The sequence below is a fragment of the Cyclopterus lumpus genome, chromosome 22, assembly GCF_009769545.1.
Source record: "Cyclopterus lumpus isolate fCycLum1 chromosome 22, fCycLum1.pri, whole genome shotgun sequence".
Taxonomy (NCBI): Eukaryota; Metazoa; Chordata; class Actinopteri; order Perciformes; family Cyclopteridae; genus Cyclopterus; species Cyclopterus lumpus.
In genome coordinates this window covers 1,201,514-1,219,013 of record NC_046987.1, presented here as the reverse complement: position 1 = coordinate 1,219,013, position 17,500 = coordinate 1,201,514, and the positions used below count along the sequence as shown (strand labels likewise).

Sequence of the window (17,500 nt, the reverse complement as noted above, 5' to 3'; positions counted from 1 at the left end):
GCCTACATGCCATGAGCTGGGGTCCCATCCAAGCTTTTTTTCCTTTTCTCTTTGTGAATTATGATGTGCTGAAAGTGAAAAGCTGAGTGGAAAATTCAATATTTGGCTTTGAAAAATGTTATGTTCATTTTAAGTAGGGGTAGTTTTTTTTAAATAAGGAATCTGGGAGAATGAAAAGTGGTGCATGCTTCTTTACATAGAAGATGAACATTGTTTTTTTATGTCACATCACATTTACATTTATAACAATGCAAATTACAACATAACTTGTGACATGTCACCATTTCCACATTACATTCATGTTTGTGATTTTCTGTTTGAAAAGAAAGGGCGTGTCTAGCCCCGATCTACAGTCGGGACTGACTTGTAATGTGTTTCACAACAAGAGAAGAAGTTCACCACGCTGCTGGCTCTGAAACACGAGCCTGACATCCTCAAGCCTCATCTCACCTACAAAGCACCTTTTGGCACAGATTGTATCCAACCTGGAAAACAGCAGCCAATGAGTTCAACACAGACCTACTTCCCCCACTTCCACATGCAGAAGGCTTCAGTTCAGAGGGATACAACACGCCTAGAAGACTCTGTCATGGGAACAATCCCCTTCAATGGTGGCAGGAGGATTCTGGAAAGAATGTTCCCAGGAATGTCTTTCCTTGCAGGTGATGGACACCCTCTTAACTCACAATCTAATGTTAGCAGCGTCTCAAAGGTTCCCCACAGTGCCTTGACAGTGGAGTGGAAACCAAGCCAGTGTTGGTATACAGCAGGTAGCATGTGTACATGTGTATTTTCTCTTCTTTCATCCCAGCACAAGTTGCATTACCACGTCTTCTCTGCATGCTATCCAGCCAACAGAGGATTATCATTGTGCAAAGTGTGTGTATACAAGCATTGAGAGTGAAAGACAGGGAACGATTATATATTATATTATATTTATATTTTAAAGGAGCGCTTAGCTGATCACAGCCAAATCAGGAGGAATAAGAGGAACTCCGTCTCACACGACATGACAAGAAACAAGTAGTCCTCAGAGCTGTAGCCAAAATGAGGAGTTGAGATGCAATCCAAAACAAACTGCTGCAGTGAGTGTGTGTCTGCCCTCTTCACAAATTAGAGGGATTAACAGAAGAGAGTGCCAGAGCATACCAGCTAATCCCACGGCACCTGGGGAGTGTGTGTGTGTAGACTACATGTGAAAGGTGTGGTGGCAGGAAGGGCTCTGTAGGGGCATCGTCCTCCAGTGGTCCCCCTAATCCTAGACACACACAACATGCAGGATGCACCTGGTACATGAGCTGATGATTAGACAGGGAAGCCTAGGTGTGAGGGGACAATATTAGCCTTCAGTTAAAGGGGTTTTGGATTGTAGTGTAGTTTGATTCAAATTTAGAGATTACAAAGAGGAACCATTTTAAATCTGTTCCAGGTAGAAAGGCTTCCCAGAGGAGAAGAGGCTTCCAGCAGCCCATAGGTTTGTAGTGAGATGTTCCGCTATCACATACACGTGTAAAACTGGACGTGTAAAACGTTTGATGACGTTTATTTTTAACATTCAATACTAACTTGTTTTACATTTACAATGCTCTACAAGGTCATGTCAACTATGTGTTGATTGGGGGAAAGACCATTGAAAGTCTGTGAGTCTGTCAGATTATCTCCCACCGCTGAACTCCTGTTTATATGATTATAATGATTGGATTATTCAAGAAATACTATTGGTTTATGATCCTAATTAACACTATTAAAACCCTTGATTGGTATTGCATTCTTTAAGGTCCTGCTAACATACCAAATCGAGATCATATGCCAGAGTGTTTGCACATGGAACACCCCCTGGCCTTATAGGGTTTATTCTGGTTAAGAGCGGCTATGAGTTCAAAATGTTTGGTGCATCTGACATTTTATTTCTCTAAAAAGAGAATAAAGAGAAATTATAAGAGCATGTTGCTGCATGTGTGGGTGTCCATACACAGTCTCCAGAAAGTGTTCTTGATTGTTATATGCTGTTCCTTAAACTATGTTGTCCACTGTTAGGTTGATAAACATGAATATACTTTTTTATAATAATACAAAAAGAGACAAATAAAATAAACAGGAAATGGTCTGAAAGGCATTTAGAAATACTGTAATCTAACAAAAATATAAAGGTTAAAATGTCTAATGAGAATATGACCGTGGTCACACGTACTCTGTTGATGAAGGAACATTTAGTAGCAACCTGACTGCAGAATCCATCACTGTAGGGATGCAGCTCTTCAGTGTTTACAGTACATTACTGTGAGGACCCTCTGTAGACACTCAAAGTGGAGTGCTTTACATTCTCCTTTGAGCTTTATTTATTGACATGTTGTCAGGTGAAGAGCTATGAAGAGTCTCTGTAGCAACAATAGAGAAACTCTGCCATGAGCCTGATTTGACCGGGACAGCGCTCTCTCTCTCTCTCTCTCTCTCTCTCTCTCTCTCTCTCTATGTCTCCCTGTCGCCTGTCCGATCCAAATCCTCTCCCTCCTTCTATAAAGCTTGTCCAAATTGCCACAGGGGAGTCTCCTGGAACACACACACACACACACACACACACACACATGGCAGAGCCCCATCCCAGGCTATGATGTAGCAGTGTGTAGCAGTGTCCCTCCTGTCTGAAGAAGACATATTACAGCGCTGCCTGACACCAGCGTCCAGAAGAAAAGATGTCTCTCTTTCTCTTTCTCTCTCTCTGTTGCTGCACCTCTCGTTCCACCGGTGAACAGGGCCGAGTCTAATCCCAGGTTTATGAATTCAACATTATGCCCTCTGATCAGTTTCACCTTTTCAACTTTCAGAGCCAAGCAGAGATCTGTTCTTGTACATGTAACCTTTAGCTGCTATTTAAATATCGTCCTGGGTATAAAACGACAGAGTAAAAGAAGAGATATTGGAGTTGACTAACTTCACCCGCGCAGACAGATGTAGAAAGAAACGGTTTGCCGAGGTGGAACAGGGATGAACATGAAGGAGTGTAGCCTGGGGTCTGAGTGTTATGGTCAGACTCCACTTGTTTATACAGAAATGGCAGCGAGAAGTAGCATTGGGGAGGGAGAGGGGGTTGGAGGGGGGCAGGTCGAGGAGGAGAGCAGATCCAGACCAGATGGAGGTTAGAGGAGGGCATGGATGAAGGGATGAGGGGACAGGTCTGTGCTGGAGGCCCTTATATGGTCTGGATGACTGGGGAGCTATGGAAAGGCAGCAGAGACACAGCACAACTATATAACTGATGCGAGTTTGAATCAGTTCAGCACCTTTTTTAAATCACATAATGATGTTTAATTCTGCTAGATCATACTCATTTTACACTAATATTAGAGGGAAATTCCAGTTCAGTACAACTTAGGTCTTCATTTCTATCAGTTATGATGACATTGTGTTCAGCAAAATAATTGTCAATATCTGGGGAGATCACTACAGAAAAGTCTGATCTGACAAGAAACCTAGTAAGATGATGAGACAGGTTGTAAACAAGCCAATCGCATCTCCAGGTTATCTAACCCGGTGTACCTGGAAGTAAAGTCACCCAGAATGCCTGTAGTGTCCTCTCATTGGAGGAAAAGAGTGAGCACAAGTCCGCCAGGTCACAGGTAGACAGTGTAGGGAATTCCTTTTTTCATTTTGCCGCATTCACATCAAAAAATACATTTGCTGAGTATGATGCTATTATTACCAATACAGAGTTGTTGCTATCCTCCTTGCCATAACCATCATTTTAGAAATGTCCAGGTCAGGAATCCAAACAACACAACAAAGTCTGTCAAATATTGTAATTGTTTTCACTTTTAGTTCTAAATGTAACTGTTCAATTAAATATGTTGTACATTTCTGTGCATGCTGGTTTTAAATATGCATTTCTGATGGCAAAATCGCTGTTCCTTTTGTTGATGAGGTCCATTCAGAAGCAGATAGTTTGCCCAGTTATATTTTTATGGGCACTTTTGCTAAGTATTTTAAGGACAAATTAACTTATACGAGAGTGTTTCCTGGGAGTTTTCCCCATGCAGTCCTGGTTCTCCAGAAAAGTTACTTATTGTAACTTTAAGTCAAAGTATGTTTGTATTAGTGCTCATTGGCACAGTTATGATCACTGTCTGGAGATCTGTTCTTTATATTTGCCATATATACGAAGACCAAAATAAATACATTTATTATCAGTCTCGACATCCTGTCTTCCACCAACTTCCTGTGTAAGATTAAACAGGCGTTTGACACATGCAGCGTTGTATTGAGGCTACTGGTCGCTTGACAACTGTCAACACATGTAATAATAATAATATATCCTTTAATGTGACTTGCTGTCATAATGTGGTGAGTTAACAGTGGTCAACAGCTGCATGTGAACAATCAAACTGGTTGAAAGTTGCTTGTTGACTATAATGTTTAATAGAGACATGTGTCTATCACAATGACCTCCATTACTAAAATGAACTCCGCAAAACCACATACAGATTTTGTCAGGTTTCTATTTTGTTACTGTTGTACCGTTATATATTTAATATACATTTTTCTATTGCTACTGTTAATGATCAGGCACGAAAGTCTACATTTTTGATTCTTTGAAAAGAGGAGGGAAGAGAGGAAAGGAAAGGAGCTCCTTGGGGCTCTCGTCTCCACACTAACTGGAAGCAGGCCGGCTCCATAACCACTGCAGTCTGTTTTCATTTCACTGAGCCTCAAACCATCACACACGCTCACACACACACACACACACACACACACACACACACACACACACACACAAAATCAGTCAGTCAGTAAAAGGACTTACCAAAATACCTAAATCTAAGTAGTATTATACAAATGCAAATGTTAGTGTACACACTGTAACACACGGCAACATGCAACCACATCCTGCAACATGTGCAGCCACAATCTCTGTCATGCTGCAACACCAGGCGTCATGACATACATCAGAGCATCCTATGCTTCCTATGAAATGCTGTGTTAATCTTTGAAAAATGAGGTGGCATATTGAGCGAACATGTGAGGGCTGCAGAAGGAAGGAGTAAAGTGATGGAGTGACCAGAAACTTTGGTGAGACCTCTTATATGAGGACATGACTCTGTGAGAGGCCAGGAAGGAGAGCGCACGATGGAGCCTCAGTCATAGCTCAGCGGACACACAGCAGCCAAACACAACAAAGAGGTGAACACAGGGTGGGACAGAGGTGATGAGTGAGAGTGGCTTTCAATTCATCTCATAGAAATACATTAACAACACAGTATTTTAGTCTCTCACTGACATTCTGCATCAAGAAAGATTTTAGGAACAGAGGAACTTTCAAAAAGTGCCTACTTTTCTCAATGATGAATTGTGGAATAGTGTCAGATGAGTCAGGTAACAAGAGGCGTACCTGCTAACTGATCTAATGAGGCTGTTGTAGTGTCGGCTACCAAAGCAGAAACAATGCAGTTTAAAGCAAATGACAGTGGGCTAAGTGGTGAATATGCTTTCTGTCTGTCTCTTTGCAGAATGAATTTGTGACACACACACACACACACACACACACACACACACAGCTTTGTGGCTAGTGTCTGTGTTGGTCAGACCTGAGATCCCAGCCTGCTCCACTCCTCATTAGACTCAAGTACTGACTATTTAGGTCAAGGCCCCCACTACAGGATGTGCTCCCTGTCTGAGTGTTTCTGTGTGTATGAGTGTTTTGTCTAGCTGTTGCAGTCAAGCTCACATCGAGCTACCCTGGCTGCACTGATCTGATTTCCCTAGCTAGCAAGACTCCTCACCACAGCCAGGCAGATGGCGGTGCTGTGCCGACAGCCATGATGGGAGGCCCATCGAGGGCCGAGGCCTGCTGGCGGCCGGTCACATTTTATCCACTGACCAATCGCAGCTGGGCAGAGGGAGAAAGCATTTCAGATCCTGTGGTTGTTGTGAATGCCTTCATGGGTGTCCGCATGGTATTGGAGTGTACCTAAGCATCTTGATGACATAATAATGTGCTGTGAGGCAGGGGGATCAAAAACAATGGAGAAACCCTCTGGTGATTAAGCAGCCTTAGTCAGGGAGAGAGAAAACACTGTGCCCGCCAACCTGCAATTTCCTCCCAGGTATACTCTGTTTATCTGCAAGCCTTCAAGTGGCGCCAAAGGGGCAGTTAAGGGATCCTGCGGTTGGCCGGGAGTGTTGTTAAATGGGCCAGAAATTCAGCTGTGTGTCATGCAGATGCTGGAAGACACTTTGACAGAGCATGTGAAGATGTTGCCTGTAACCCTAGACTCAATGCGGGCTCAGTAATGGAAGTGAAAAGGTTATGAGCATCTTTTATTTTGAAACTCTGGCAACATGTTTCCCAGAGCTCAAAGGACAGGGAGGATCTGCCTGTTTCTCATCAGAGGGGTTGTTCTACTGGTTGTTGGCCCTCAGCCAGCATTGTTTACCCCCAACCACGCTCCGAATGGCAAATTACCCCAGCAATGGGCAGTTCCCACATGGCAAAGCCCCCGATCCATAGACACATGCTCTAACTACCGAAATAACACAGGAGATATCATTTAAATGCATTATTTACTTTCCTGGGAAACAGGACACAGGTTGCTTTCTCAGGAGAAAAACTATGCATGTTATTGATTTATTTACAGATGAAAAAAAGAGAGACTGCAGCAGCAGCCCAGCTCCTCTCCACCGGCCCCCTTTTTGTTATCTATGATGTTGCCCAAAGAAATCAATAGAACAACTGTAGTTAGCAAGCTTTGTTTATCTTTTCCTCTAAGTGAATAATTCAGGGGTGTCAGCGGGGGTGAGGCAAAGCTTTGATACAAACGAAAGGGTTTGGTGTTCATGGGGGAAATCGAACCCCCTCCTTATGCCGCTCCTCTTCCCTTCTTCATGCTGAAAGCAGCTCAAAATCTGGTTCTGGGTGAAAACAGAGAGACCACGGCTCTGGTTTTAGTGCACCATCACCAAGAATGTTCCTCGCACCAAATAAATAGATGAATACGAGCGCTGAAGACCGCAACATCTGCTAAATATTGGGTAAAGGGAAAAGCCAGTAAACATGGGTTGGGTTGCAGTGGTGGACGGGGTGGTGCTAAATGGTTTTAAGAGGTGCTTACGGGCTTTACGCAGGGCTGTGGGATGCTACACAGGGCAGGAAAGGCTTCTACGGGGTGCTAGGGTGCTTTTTTTGAGGATGCTATGCTTAAAACAAATCTGTCAAAGGCTAAACGTGTGTATAGCTTTCCCAAATGACCACAAACAAACCTGCTGTCACTGAGGAAGCAGCACACAAAGTGAAGGAAGTATCTGTGTGAAGAATGAAATCAGTGGGTGCTCTCGCCTTGAAAAGTTGCATAAGCCCCTCAACTGTAACATCGGAAAGGTGATTGTGGTTTAAATGGGGTGTAGAGTGGTGCTGCCTCCTCTGGGCTTTTAAGCTTATAACAGCGTCTTCCAGGAGTTTTTAAGTTGTTTTAAGTGGATGAGAGCTACGGCGGCCAGACGATGTGATACCAAACCATCCGCTGTTTCCATTACATGACACAGGAAGGGTTTAAAGTGCTGTTGTGTCATGAGCTTTGAGTGTGAGCCGTCCCTCCTTGTGTGTAGCCCGAGTGCTGCTAGTATGTGAAACTGGGGGGACTTAAACCCTACTAAACAAGGGGATCAACATGTATTTGTCAGGCTATGCCACCCTCGGCTGCATGCACAAATATACACACCCACACGACAAGGAAGCAAACATTTCCAGCGAAGTCGCTAAACCTCAGCGTCCCACCTTCGCCACGGACACACAAAAGCCCTCAGTCCCTTGTAATTGAGGTTTAAATCCTTTCCTAACATCCTTCCATCCCTCACTCTTCACCAAACATGGATTGTGCCGTCACAGAGCCCCTAATCCTTCCCAGTTTAACCAAGTGAGAAATTAGCTTTTGTTAAGTGGTGATTTGGCCGGTGCTAAACGCCAACAACCCATTGTAGAGGAGAGGGGCAGTAATGAGTAGCAGAACACGGTGGGAATCCCATCCTGTCCGAAGGAACAGCGCGTAGCATCAACATTATTGTATCGACTGGCTCGTTCTGAGGTGGTCTGTGTGTGTGTTTTGATTCAGATCCTGTGAGGAAGAGCAGGGTGCTCTGGCAGGAAGAGACAAAGCTCAGCGTTGTCTCTGAGCATCAGCAGAGAGAAAGCTGCCTCAGAAGATACTTTGACTTGGTCCCAGTCCAAGCGCAACTCAGGAGTTCATTCAGAGAAGTTCCAATGCCATGGTGTTACGCTGGAAGACAGGGATATTTCCAGGTGATCAAATCAATGCAAAAGAGCTGCTGGAGAGAGGCTCATTCCAGGCCAGAGGACTGTCACCTTTATTCCCCCGCTGTGTCACCACAGTTCTACTGAGACACACACAGCTCGATGTCTTTATTTGGAACACTGGACATTGCACCCTAATTCCTACAGGACACCGCGTGTAAGTTCAGATTTGCACAAATGCAATTTTGTTCTTAGAAATTCAAGATTTGTTTCATTTTTGGACTCCATCTTTAGTGCTAAATGTTTGTTACTGAACCAAATGTTCATCTGACATTGGATCTCCTGTATCTAGTTTTATTGATTTATTGATGAATTAGAATCAAGACAGACCTCTGATCAGTTCTTTCAACATATTTACAAGCATTGACCGGGTAAATGTGTTGAAAGAACTGATCAGAGGTCTGTCTTGATTCTAATTAATACTAATTAACAATAATGTGTCTGCGCATACAGAACTGAAGACATTTTCACAAATGACCCAAGATGGGTACAAACACATACACATTTACAGACATTTCAATGTAAACACACACACGCACATTTGGCTGAAACAATAAACGTAAACTCACGTTACAGATTGCTGTGTAAACACAAACATACACATGTTCCAAATTGACACAGGTGTGTAGAGCTCTCCCACACACTCACACACACACACACACAGCAGCCTACAATGGCGTTCAGATGGAGTGCGGGGAGCAGCCTTTGCTGGCGTGCTGAAACATCATCAGCTGCGAGTCTACGTGAATGCAGAGGGGAGGTTAGCTTTGCATCCAGCATTGTCACCTCCACAAAGCCTCCCAATCAGCCTCCTCCAGCCTTTCTCCTCGCTCCATTCACTTCACATACCTGACAGCACCTCCGAGCTCAGGAAAGCAATGGGAAACAAGCTCCAGCGAGTGCTTCATCGCCTGATCTGTGATCGATCCCTTCGTACAGCGCGTTGGCTTCTGTGACTGATCTGATCTCAGTCACAGAAGCCAACGCGCTGTATGAAGGGATCGTTCACCAAGAACCGATAGCTAGTCAGAGATTACACCGGGAGCAAATGAAATGTTGACATGTTCTCACACTGATTTTACTCATTGTGGCTGAACTTTAATTCAATAACGTTTCTCATAGAAATAATGATGTTGTATCATTGTTAATAGAAGGTCTGGAGATCTGTTTTTAAAAATGAAACTTGGAAAAAGGCATCCCGTTTAGGTCACAGTTTCCTAATCCTACATACAAGTGACACTGCAACAATAGCACACACACTGACTTAATAATACATATACTTTGATTCATAATACATAACTGAAGATATAGCTTTGTAGAAAGCAAAGCAAAAAACACAATTCCACCACAACCGTGGAATTTGGCTCATACTTCCAAATAAAATAGAAATAATAGTGTATGCCAGTTCAAAAACTAAGTTACTAGTAATAATGTTTGACATTATTTGTGCATACATTTTTGTCTACCACAAGAAGTAGTATATGAAGTGTTTGTATAAGTTAACGGAGAAGAAAGCGCTAGGTGCTTAGCCACCTACAGAGCCTACAGGGAAGTGATGAAGACATGAAGAGAAGAAGAAGAACCTTCCTCAATTAGGAAGGTTCTTCTTTTTGTTTCATTACCACTCTCAACTCTTCATGTCCATCCTGTTGTCATGTCTTTGTGTTGGCCAGCACTCTCCATGCTGCTCAGAACATCTTGGCTTTAATTCTGTCGTTGCGTTTGAATGATTCACAGACCACCAAGAAAACACACATTTTCTCTACTTATCACAACATCTATCCGCTTCAATATAGATTTGTTGCGCATTAAAGAAAAACATTCAAAGCCCTGTGCCACAAGCAAAAGGCCAAGAATTAATGTCATGAATAAATGCCCAAAGTCTGAAGGAACCACGAAGGACCCCGCTAACTGGGTTTAGCAGGAGGTTTGTTAAACCTGATCGTCCCTGTGGGGAATTTAAATGAGCTCGTCCTTGAGGGAAAGGCTTTAAATAAACGGAAAGCTTCTCAAATCAACCTTCGCTCACTTAGATGCCATTTTCATCAAAGGAAAGTTGATTTTCCAAAGCTATTACATTTTTTTTTAAACAGCAAAGTAAACGTCATGTCTCAGTAGCTGCTAAACCAAGTGGTTCTCAAAGTGGGGTCCAGGGACCTCTGAGGGTTACACATCAGAGGTCACTCTATTTAGGGGGTGGTTCATTAAAATGCTACTGCAACACATTCCACCACAATGCTAACACACGCAAACATTAACAACAGCAAAAAACACCTCCAAGAAGAAAACTGATTCTTTTTAGAAACAACATTCATTTATAAAAGCACAGAAGTGCAAAAAAAATTCTGTGCTGAACTGAGAGTAAACAAATAAATAGCCTCTGTGGCTAAATGTGAATGTGCACACACATACATCAACACCGCAATCCCGTCTTCATCATCTGCGCCATCCTCCTTCACACACAACACACACACAACCACGCAAACACACACACGCAAATACACGCACACAAACACACACACACACACGCAAACACACACACACACACACACACACACACTCAGAGCCTCCTCCACCAATCTCATTCCTGACGCCAGGACATCAATTTTCGCAAGTCGCCGAAAATTACCATGCATGAATGCAAAAAAGGCTGATCAGGAGTAATTAACACGGCTTCATATGCAAATTTTATTAATGCAGAACTACAAAGTCATTATGCAAATTAGGGTTTCATCGAGCCTCTTGACAAATACTCCCAATTCCAGCCATCGAGCAGTCGGGATGGATGACAAGTCTGTTGGTTCAGTTTAGACTGGAGGGATGCCTGTGTTTTAGTGTAGTTAGTGGATTAGCACTGGTTAGCGCTGGTGGCTAGCTGTGTTCATGTGTGTGCGTGCATACATAGTAGCCTGTGTGTGTAAACTGTGTGATTAGGGAAGTGGCTAATGGCTGCGCGGCAGAGTAATGAACCTGAGATCCAGGGGATGGAGGGATGGGGGGGGGGGGTAAGATGACATGAATATGCATGATGCTCACTGGCTTTGATGATTAAAGACAATTTTAATATTTAAATGAGCGCATGCAAAGTGATTAACGTGGCAGAGAGAGGCGACGAGGCGGAAATCACAAAAAGGGTTTCTGAAAATGCTAAGAACCGCATGAGATGCCTCACGCATCTATTAATGATTAAAGAAATGTCTCTGTATGTCTCTCTACCAGCTCTGCCTGTGTCTGTCCTTGCTCTAAGTGTCTGGATCTACAGGGGAAAGGTAGAAGAAGTGGATGGAGAGGAGGAAGAGGCAGTGTTACCAGGAGTTGGATTGTGGGAGGGGTACATCTCAGTGAGTCTATGTTAGCTTGATGCAGGTGATGCTTTGTTGGCAAAGTTCCACAAATCAAAGTTTATTATAAATCTGTACAAAACACAAGTAATATAATTATTGATGGTTAGATACCTTTTTACATTATTAGATTATAAAACGTTGTTAATCCCCAGTGGGGAAACTCATTTGCCATCTATAGACTCATGCAGACAACAATGGACACAGTCCACATTTTTGTTTAAAACTAATCAACAGGTATTTGTCGGTGTGCACAAGCGCAGTGGACTGCTGCATATTGTTGGCTGGCTGTCTTAATATCTCTTATATCGTGAGTGTTCTAAACTTAACGGAGGAAGAAGAAAGCCTCCCGCAGCTCTTTAGGAGAGACCACTTTCTCCTCGGCCTGACGGCTAACCGTTAGCGTACTGTCGTCCTAGCAACAGCCCTGAAAACCACACACTGATTGACTGACACACATAGGAGAACTATTTATATTTAAATATTGAGTTAAGTTATAATCATTTGTGGAACAGTAAATGATAATTGTCTATGTAAGCTCTGACAACTAGACCAGGTTCTGGTCACCATATGCTAGTGCCAATACAATACCTTTTAAAACACCGGACGAAGCCTTTGTCTGAATAAAATCCTAAAGATAAGTAAAATCTGATCAAAGAATACGGTAACAAGCTTAGACATCTACTTTCAGAACCTGATAGTTAGAGGTGTGATACCCAGTGTTCAGACACATTTCAGCTCCAATGTGTTGTGGTGTGATACAGGAGACGTAGCATGAGGGTGTGGCAGCTTTGGAGGGGGGAGAAGGTACACAACCACGATGTAACAGAAAGGAATGTAACAAGTAATGACATGGATAGTGCTGTGGAGCAATAAGAAAATATTATGTAATTACTTCTTCACCAAGTAGTAAATTACATTTTTCAAGTGACTGTTCAAGACTCAAAGAGCAAGCATAGTTTTGTCACTGCTCGATGTGTCTGTGTGTGTGTGCGTGGGTGCGTGCGTGCGTGCGTGCGTGTGTGTGCGTGCGTGCGTGTGTGTGCGTGAGCACATCCTTTCAGGCCTATTCAAAATGCATCATACTGTCTGTGAACACAGACACACACAAACACCCAAACTGAAACTAGCCAAAAGCACACAGGATACAGAGGGCGAGCGAGGTAGAGAGAGACAGGGAGAGAGAGCGAGCAGCGATACAAACCAAAGTAATTACCACTTCAAAAAGGCCGGCGCTCCATCCGAGAGGCCTCCCAGCTTTATTGAAACAACGCAAAAAAACATGAGCAGCGGGCACCGTAATGCCTCTAAAGTACAGGCTGTTATATCAGACACACACACACACACACACACAGACACAATCAGACACACTGTGCCGGAGCGCTTTGTTAAGTCTTTGTGCAGTTTCATTTGGAAGATAAATAAGCATATGGTAAATATTTTAGGGACACGCCACTGTGCCCAGTCATTATTTATTGAAGATGTGTGTGTGTCCAAAGTGCATAATGTTTACATAAGATTCAAACATGCCCTCCTTTTTTTTCATTAAGTGTGTTTTTTCTTGTGTATTACTCTGCATATTGCACATCCTGTTTGAAATTATGCAAATCAATTATTCTCTTTTTCTGTCCAATAATCAACTTACACTGTGTGTGTGTGTGTGTGTGTGTGTTTGTGTTTGTGTGTATTAGAGAGAGAGAGAAAGACAGAAAGAGCTCCTTGTCTCGGTGTGTTCAAGTAATCATAAAATGTGACACACAGAAAGAATCAACGGAAAAACAAAATAAAATGTCAGCTTGTAAACAACAACAGAAAAATCAGAAAAAGCAGAGGAAGTACTAAACTGCTGGCACACACTCACATCCTGTCAAATGGCTCTGTCAGATTAAAAGGGTGTCATCATATTTGAGCTTGTCAAAACTATACGCCCATGTATGCATGTGCATGTGCATGTGCATGTGCGTGGGTGCGCGTGTGCATGTGTGTGCATGTGTGTGCGTGTGTGCGTGCGTGTGTATGTGTGTGCGTGTGTGTGTGCGTGTGTACGTGTGTGCGTGTGTGTGTGTGTGCGTGTGTGCGTGTGTGCGTGTGTGCGTGCATGTGTGCGTGTGTGCGTGTGTGTGTGCGTGTGTACGTGTGAGAGCGTGTGTGCGTGTGTGCGTGTGTGTGTGCGTGTGTACGTGTGAGAGCGTGTGTGCGTGTGTGCGTGTGTGTGTGCGTGTGTACGTGTGTGAGTGCGTGTGAGTGCGTGTGTGCGTGTGTGCGTGTGTGTGTGCGTGTGTACGTGTGTGTGTGCGTGTGTACGTGTGTGAGTGCGTGTGTGTGCGCGTGTGTGTGTTCCTCGCTCCTCCAACTAGACTTGGTTAAATATGTGAATTAACCCCAGTTGACAGGCTTTAAGGGCTGCAGAACACCGTGTCAGGTGGTGTTAAACACTCTTCTCTGATATGTGTACACTATGTGAATGTATGCGTGTGCCTTAAAGTACAAACTCTATTTTTCCTTCTCTTTTCTCTAATTTAAACTGTCACGGTTGCACCTCCATGGAGCTTTATCTAACCTGACTGACAGTCACCTGGGAGTCTGGGGGGGGCGGGGGGTCAAGAAGGTTGCCCCTCATATCCCCAAACCCAGAGACAAGTTGAGCAAGGGGAACTGGACCCTGCTAGCCGGTAGACAACTGTGGTCGTACTGGTTGATGTTAATGGTATTTGTGGGAATGTGAGGTGCTGAATATGAAAGCTCTGGCAGCTTAAATAAAGGAGTGTTACTGTGGAACACACCAGAGTAAACTGTCACCGCACTAGATGGGGTCGTCCCCTAACCAACCACAAGGTCCCCGGTTCCATCCCCGCTCTCCCCATAGTTCATGTTGAAGTGTCCTTGAGCAAGACACTGAACCCCCAGTTACTCCCCGGGCGCTTCACTGCAGCCCACTGCTCCTTAAGAACTAAAGATGGGTACAATGCAGAGAATAATTTATTGATTGTGGGATCAATAAAGGATATATTAGTAGTAGTATTATTGTTATTATCAGAAACATCTTTATCCAAGGAGAGCCCTGTTCGTGGTTGAACATGATCGGCTAAGGTACATCTCTATCTGTCCCTGCGAAAATAATTGGACCTCTGTCATTTTACAATAAATCAAATGTTTATTTACTTATCATTCAACAACTTCTGTTCCATAAGTATGTGTGGCTTAATTTGTGGCATATCTGTATATGCCAAAAATACCAAAGACAATATCAAATTATTCATTTAAATTAATTGTTATATATATATATATATATGTATATATATATATATATTTGTTAAATGATAGTGTTTGATGTCTCTCTTTGACGGATTAGTTACACCGTATCCAGGACAACCATTGATTTTCATCATTTACAGTATTTCTTTACACAATATGTAAACATGTGTGCATCCTTTAGTGATTGGTTCGTAATCAAAATGAATCGTTCCTTAAATCGTCCTGTGTGTGAATATGCGTATTCATAAATATGAAAGGAAGTGAAGCTTGAGAATGGAGGAGTGTGAGCTCCTGGGAGTCAGTTATGAAGCGTCGTCACCAGTTGTGTTCGGAGCTGACTCTCCAACTCCCTGAACACCTTTCCTCTCTCTCTCTCTCCCCCCTCCCCCCACCAATGAAAGGTGTACAATTATATTGGAAGAAAAGCTCGATCGGGTTTACAAAGAGAAAATTCCACCTGTCATATTTCAATCCCCCGTTGATTATGAGCAGGGCTGAGCGTGTTCTCACCAAATTAAACTCCAGCTCCATTAATAAACCCGTCTGTCCTCACCTTGTGTTAATAAGGTGCTAGTTGGCCATATTTCATGTGGAAATCGTAATTTTGAAACATAAAATGTTATTGCAGCAATATAGTTTACAGTTGCTGCAGTGCACGTCCAATTGAGCCGCTAATATGTTTTTGCTTTTAATGTGAAAATGATTGCGCTTTCTGTTAAGAGGTAATATTGTGCAGTTACAGTTTTAAGTCTTCTATCGCTGCACTTGTGGAGTTGATTTCATAGGAGGACTACAGTTAGATGCACGTGGGGAAAATATGCTTATGCACATACATTTGAATAATGCCGACCTAATAACGTGACCAACGCCAATCAATTAATGTGCATGCTTGAGTGCAACGCTGCAGACACTCTGGGATTGTATTAGAGCTCAGATTGTTAAGCATTAAGTGTAAAGCCGGTGCTAAGTGGCGTGCTGTCAGAGCTGTGTACAGCAGCGTTGTAACAGCCTGGTAAATATTGATATGAAGTCCAGAGGAGCTCTAAATGGGGAAATAGTCGCGAGGGTACCTGTGAGCGCCTTCCCTCACGTGGCTTCAAGCCAACATGTCTTCTTGAGTTGTGTTTCTGGCCCAAATGTTATGCAGATGCACACCTTCGAAACAATAACGACAAACCAGGAGTGGTGCTGTCCGAAGAATGCAGATAAAACACTTCCAGCAGACGATATATATATAAATACAAAATATATAATAATTATACTGTTATTGTTACTACGCCAAATTTCGACATTCACAAAAATACTTAGGACCAATCAATGCTATTATTCTGTCTTCTACAGATAGTTGCTTTTGTTTATACCAAATACACCTCTCGAGCACCTGGTACTGGTATACGTATTGGTTTTATTTTAAGAGGGTCAACATTAACCACGACATGAACATAAGTAGACATTGTTTGTTTGTTTCACGAAGCCGGATAAAATAAACTGTTAACTTTCAAGTAAGCTTCTAACCTTGAAGCTATGAGTATGAAGAGGTACATTGTCTAAAATGTATCTTGCAATACTCAATCCCCCCTGAACAGCATACTTTTTCAACTGCAGCACAGTACAAGTCAAACTAGAGTAATGATCTTTGTCAATATCTTGTACATGCTGTCGAGCTCTGAGATGCAGACTTGTGGTTCTACAGCCAGTGACCTCTAAGAAAGCAGTGACCTCTAAGAAGGCAGTGACCTCTAAGAAGGCAGGACAGCTGAGGGGAGTTCTCGTCAGAGACTCAAATACTCGGTCTTTCTTTCAGCGTCTTGACTGCTTTGAGAGATAGCTGCTGGTGCTCTTCCCCCCTCAGCTGCTCCCCCTTCTGCTAAACTGCTTCTTTACCCCTCTGAATGGGGGAGGAACTCGCCTCCTTTTAATCCCTCTTTCTGGGGGTTTTTCTCCTCCTTTGCTTATTTGAATTTTAATGAGCTTTTCACCTTTTTAAGCAGATGGATTAGGCTGGATTCCTCCATGAAAGTCGGGGTGAGTCTCTCTGTCACGTTTTTCACAAATTGTTTCAACTAGCCGAGTCCTTGAGTGGGTTTAGAGCTTTGAGTGGGTAATGTGCCTCTCTCTCACTTCTTTCTCCTCACACTCTCACTTTGTTGTCCTCTGCCTTTAATGAAATGAACAACTCTCTCTCTCTCACTCTCTCTCTCTCTCCCTCCCTCTCTCTCTATCTCTTTTGCTGGAGAGGATGCGGTAAGTCTCAACCGGATGCCTGACAGAAGCTGAAAAGGTCACATATTTGTTGTGCCAATGACTATTTATTTAAAGGGCGGGTGTTTATCGTGCCTACCTGCCGTTGTGTTTTCCTGCTTCGGGCAAATTCCTTTGATGGGCGTCCTCTCTCGTCTCCCACCTCTTCCCACATCCTCCTCCTCTTCCTCTGGTGTCACCTGGATGCCAATCTCTACCGGCTTCACCACCTTCCTCAGCTCCCCCCGCTGCGCGTGGTGATGAAGGCTCTGAAGAGTTGGACTCCCTCCTCCTCCTCCTCCTCCCCGATGGCTCATCTTGTCATAGCAGCCATTGGCCAGCAGCGGTGTTTGGCACTGCTTCT

General features: G+C 43.4%; 1 protein-coding gene across 2 annotated transcripts in view; it reads right to left on the bottom strand.

Moving 5' to 3' along the window:
* The window catches only part of bcl11ba (BAF chromatin remodeling complex subunit BCL11B a), a 41,184-nt gene that overhangs the window by 12,063 nt on the left and 11,621 nt on the right, over positions 1 to 17,500 (bottom strand). For both annotated transcript variants that reach the window (XM_034525435.1, XM_034525436.1), the window contains exon 2: positions 17,237 to 17,500. This exon is cut by the window's right edge. In XM_034525435.1, the coding sequence (XP_034381326.1) occupies positions 17,237 to 17,500 (264 nt within the window). The remainder of the gene's footprint in view (positions 1 to 17,236) is intronic.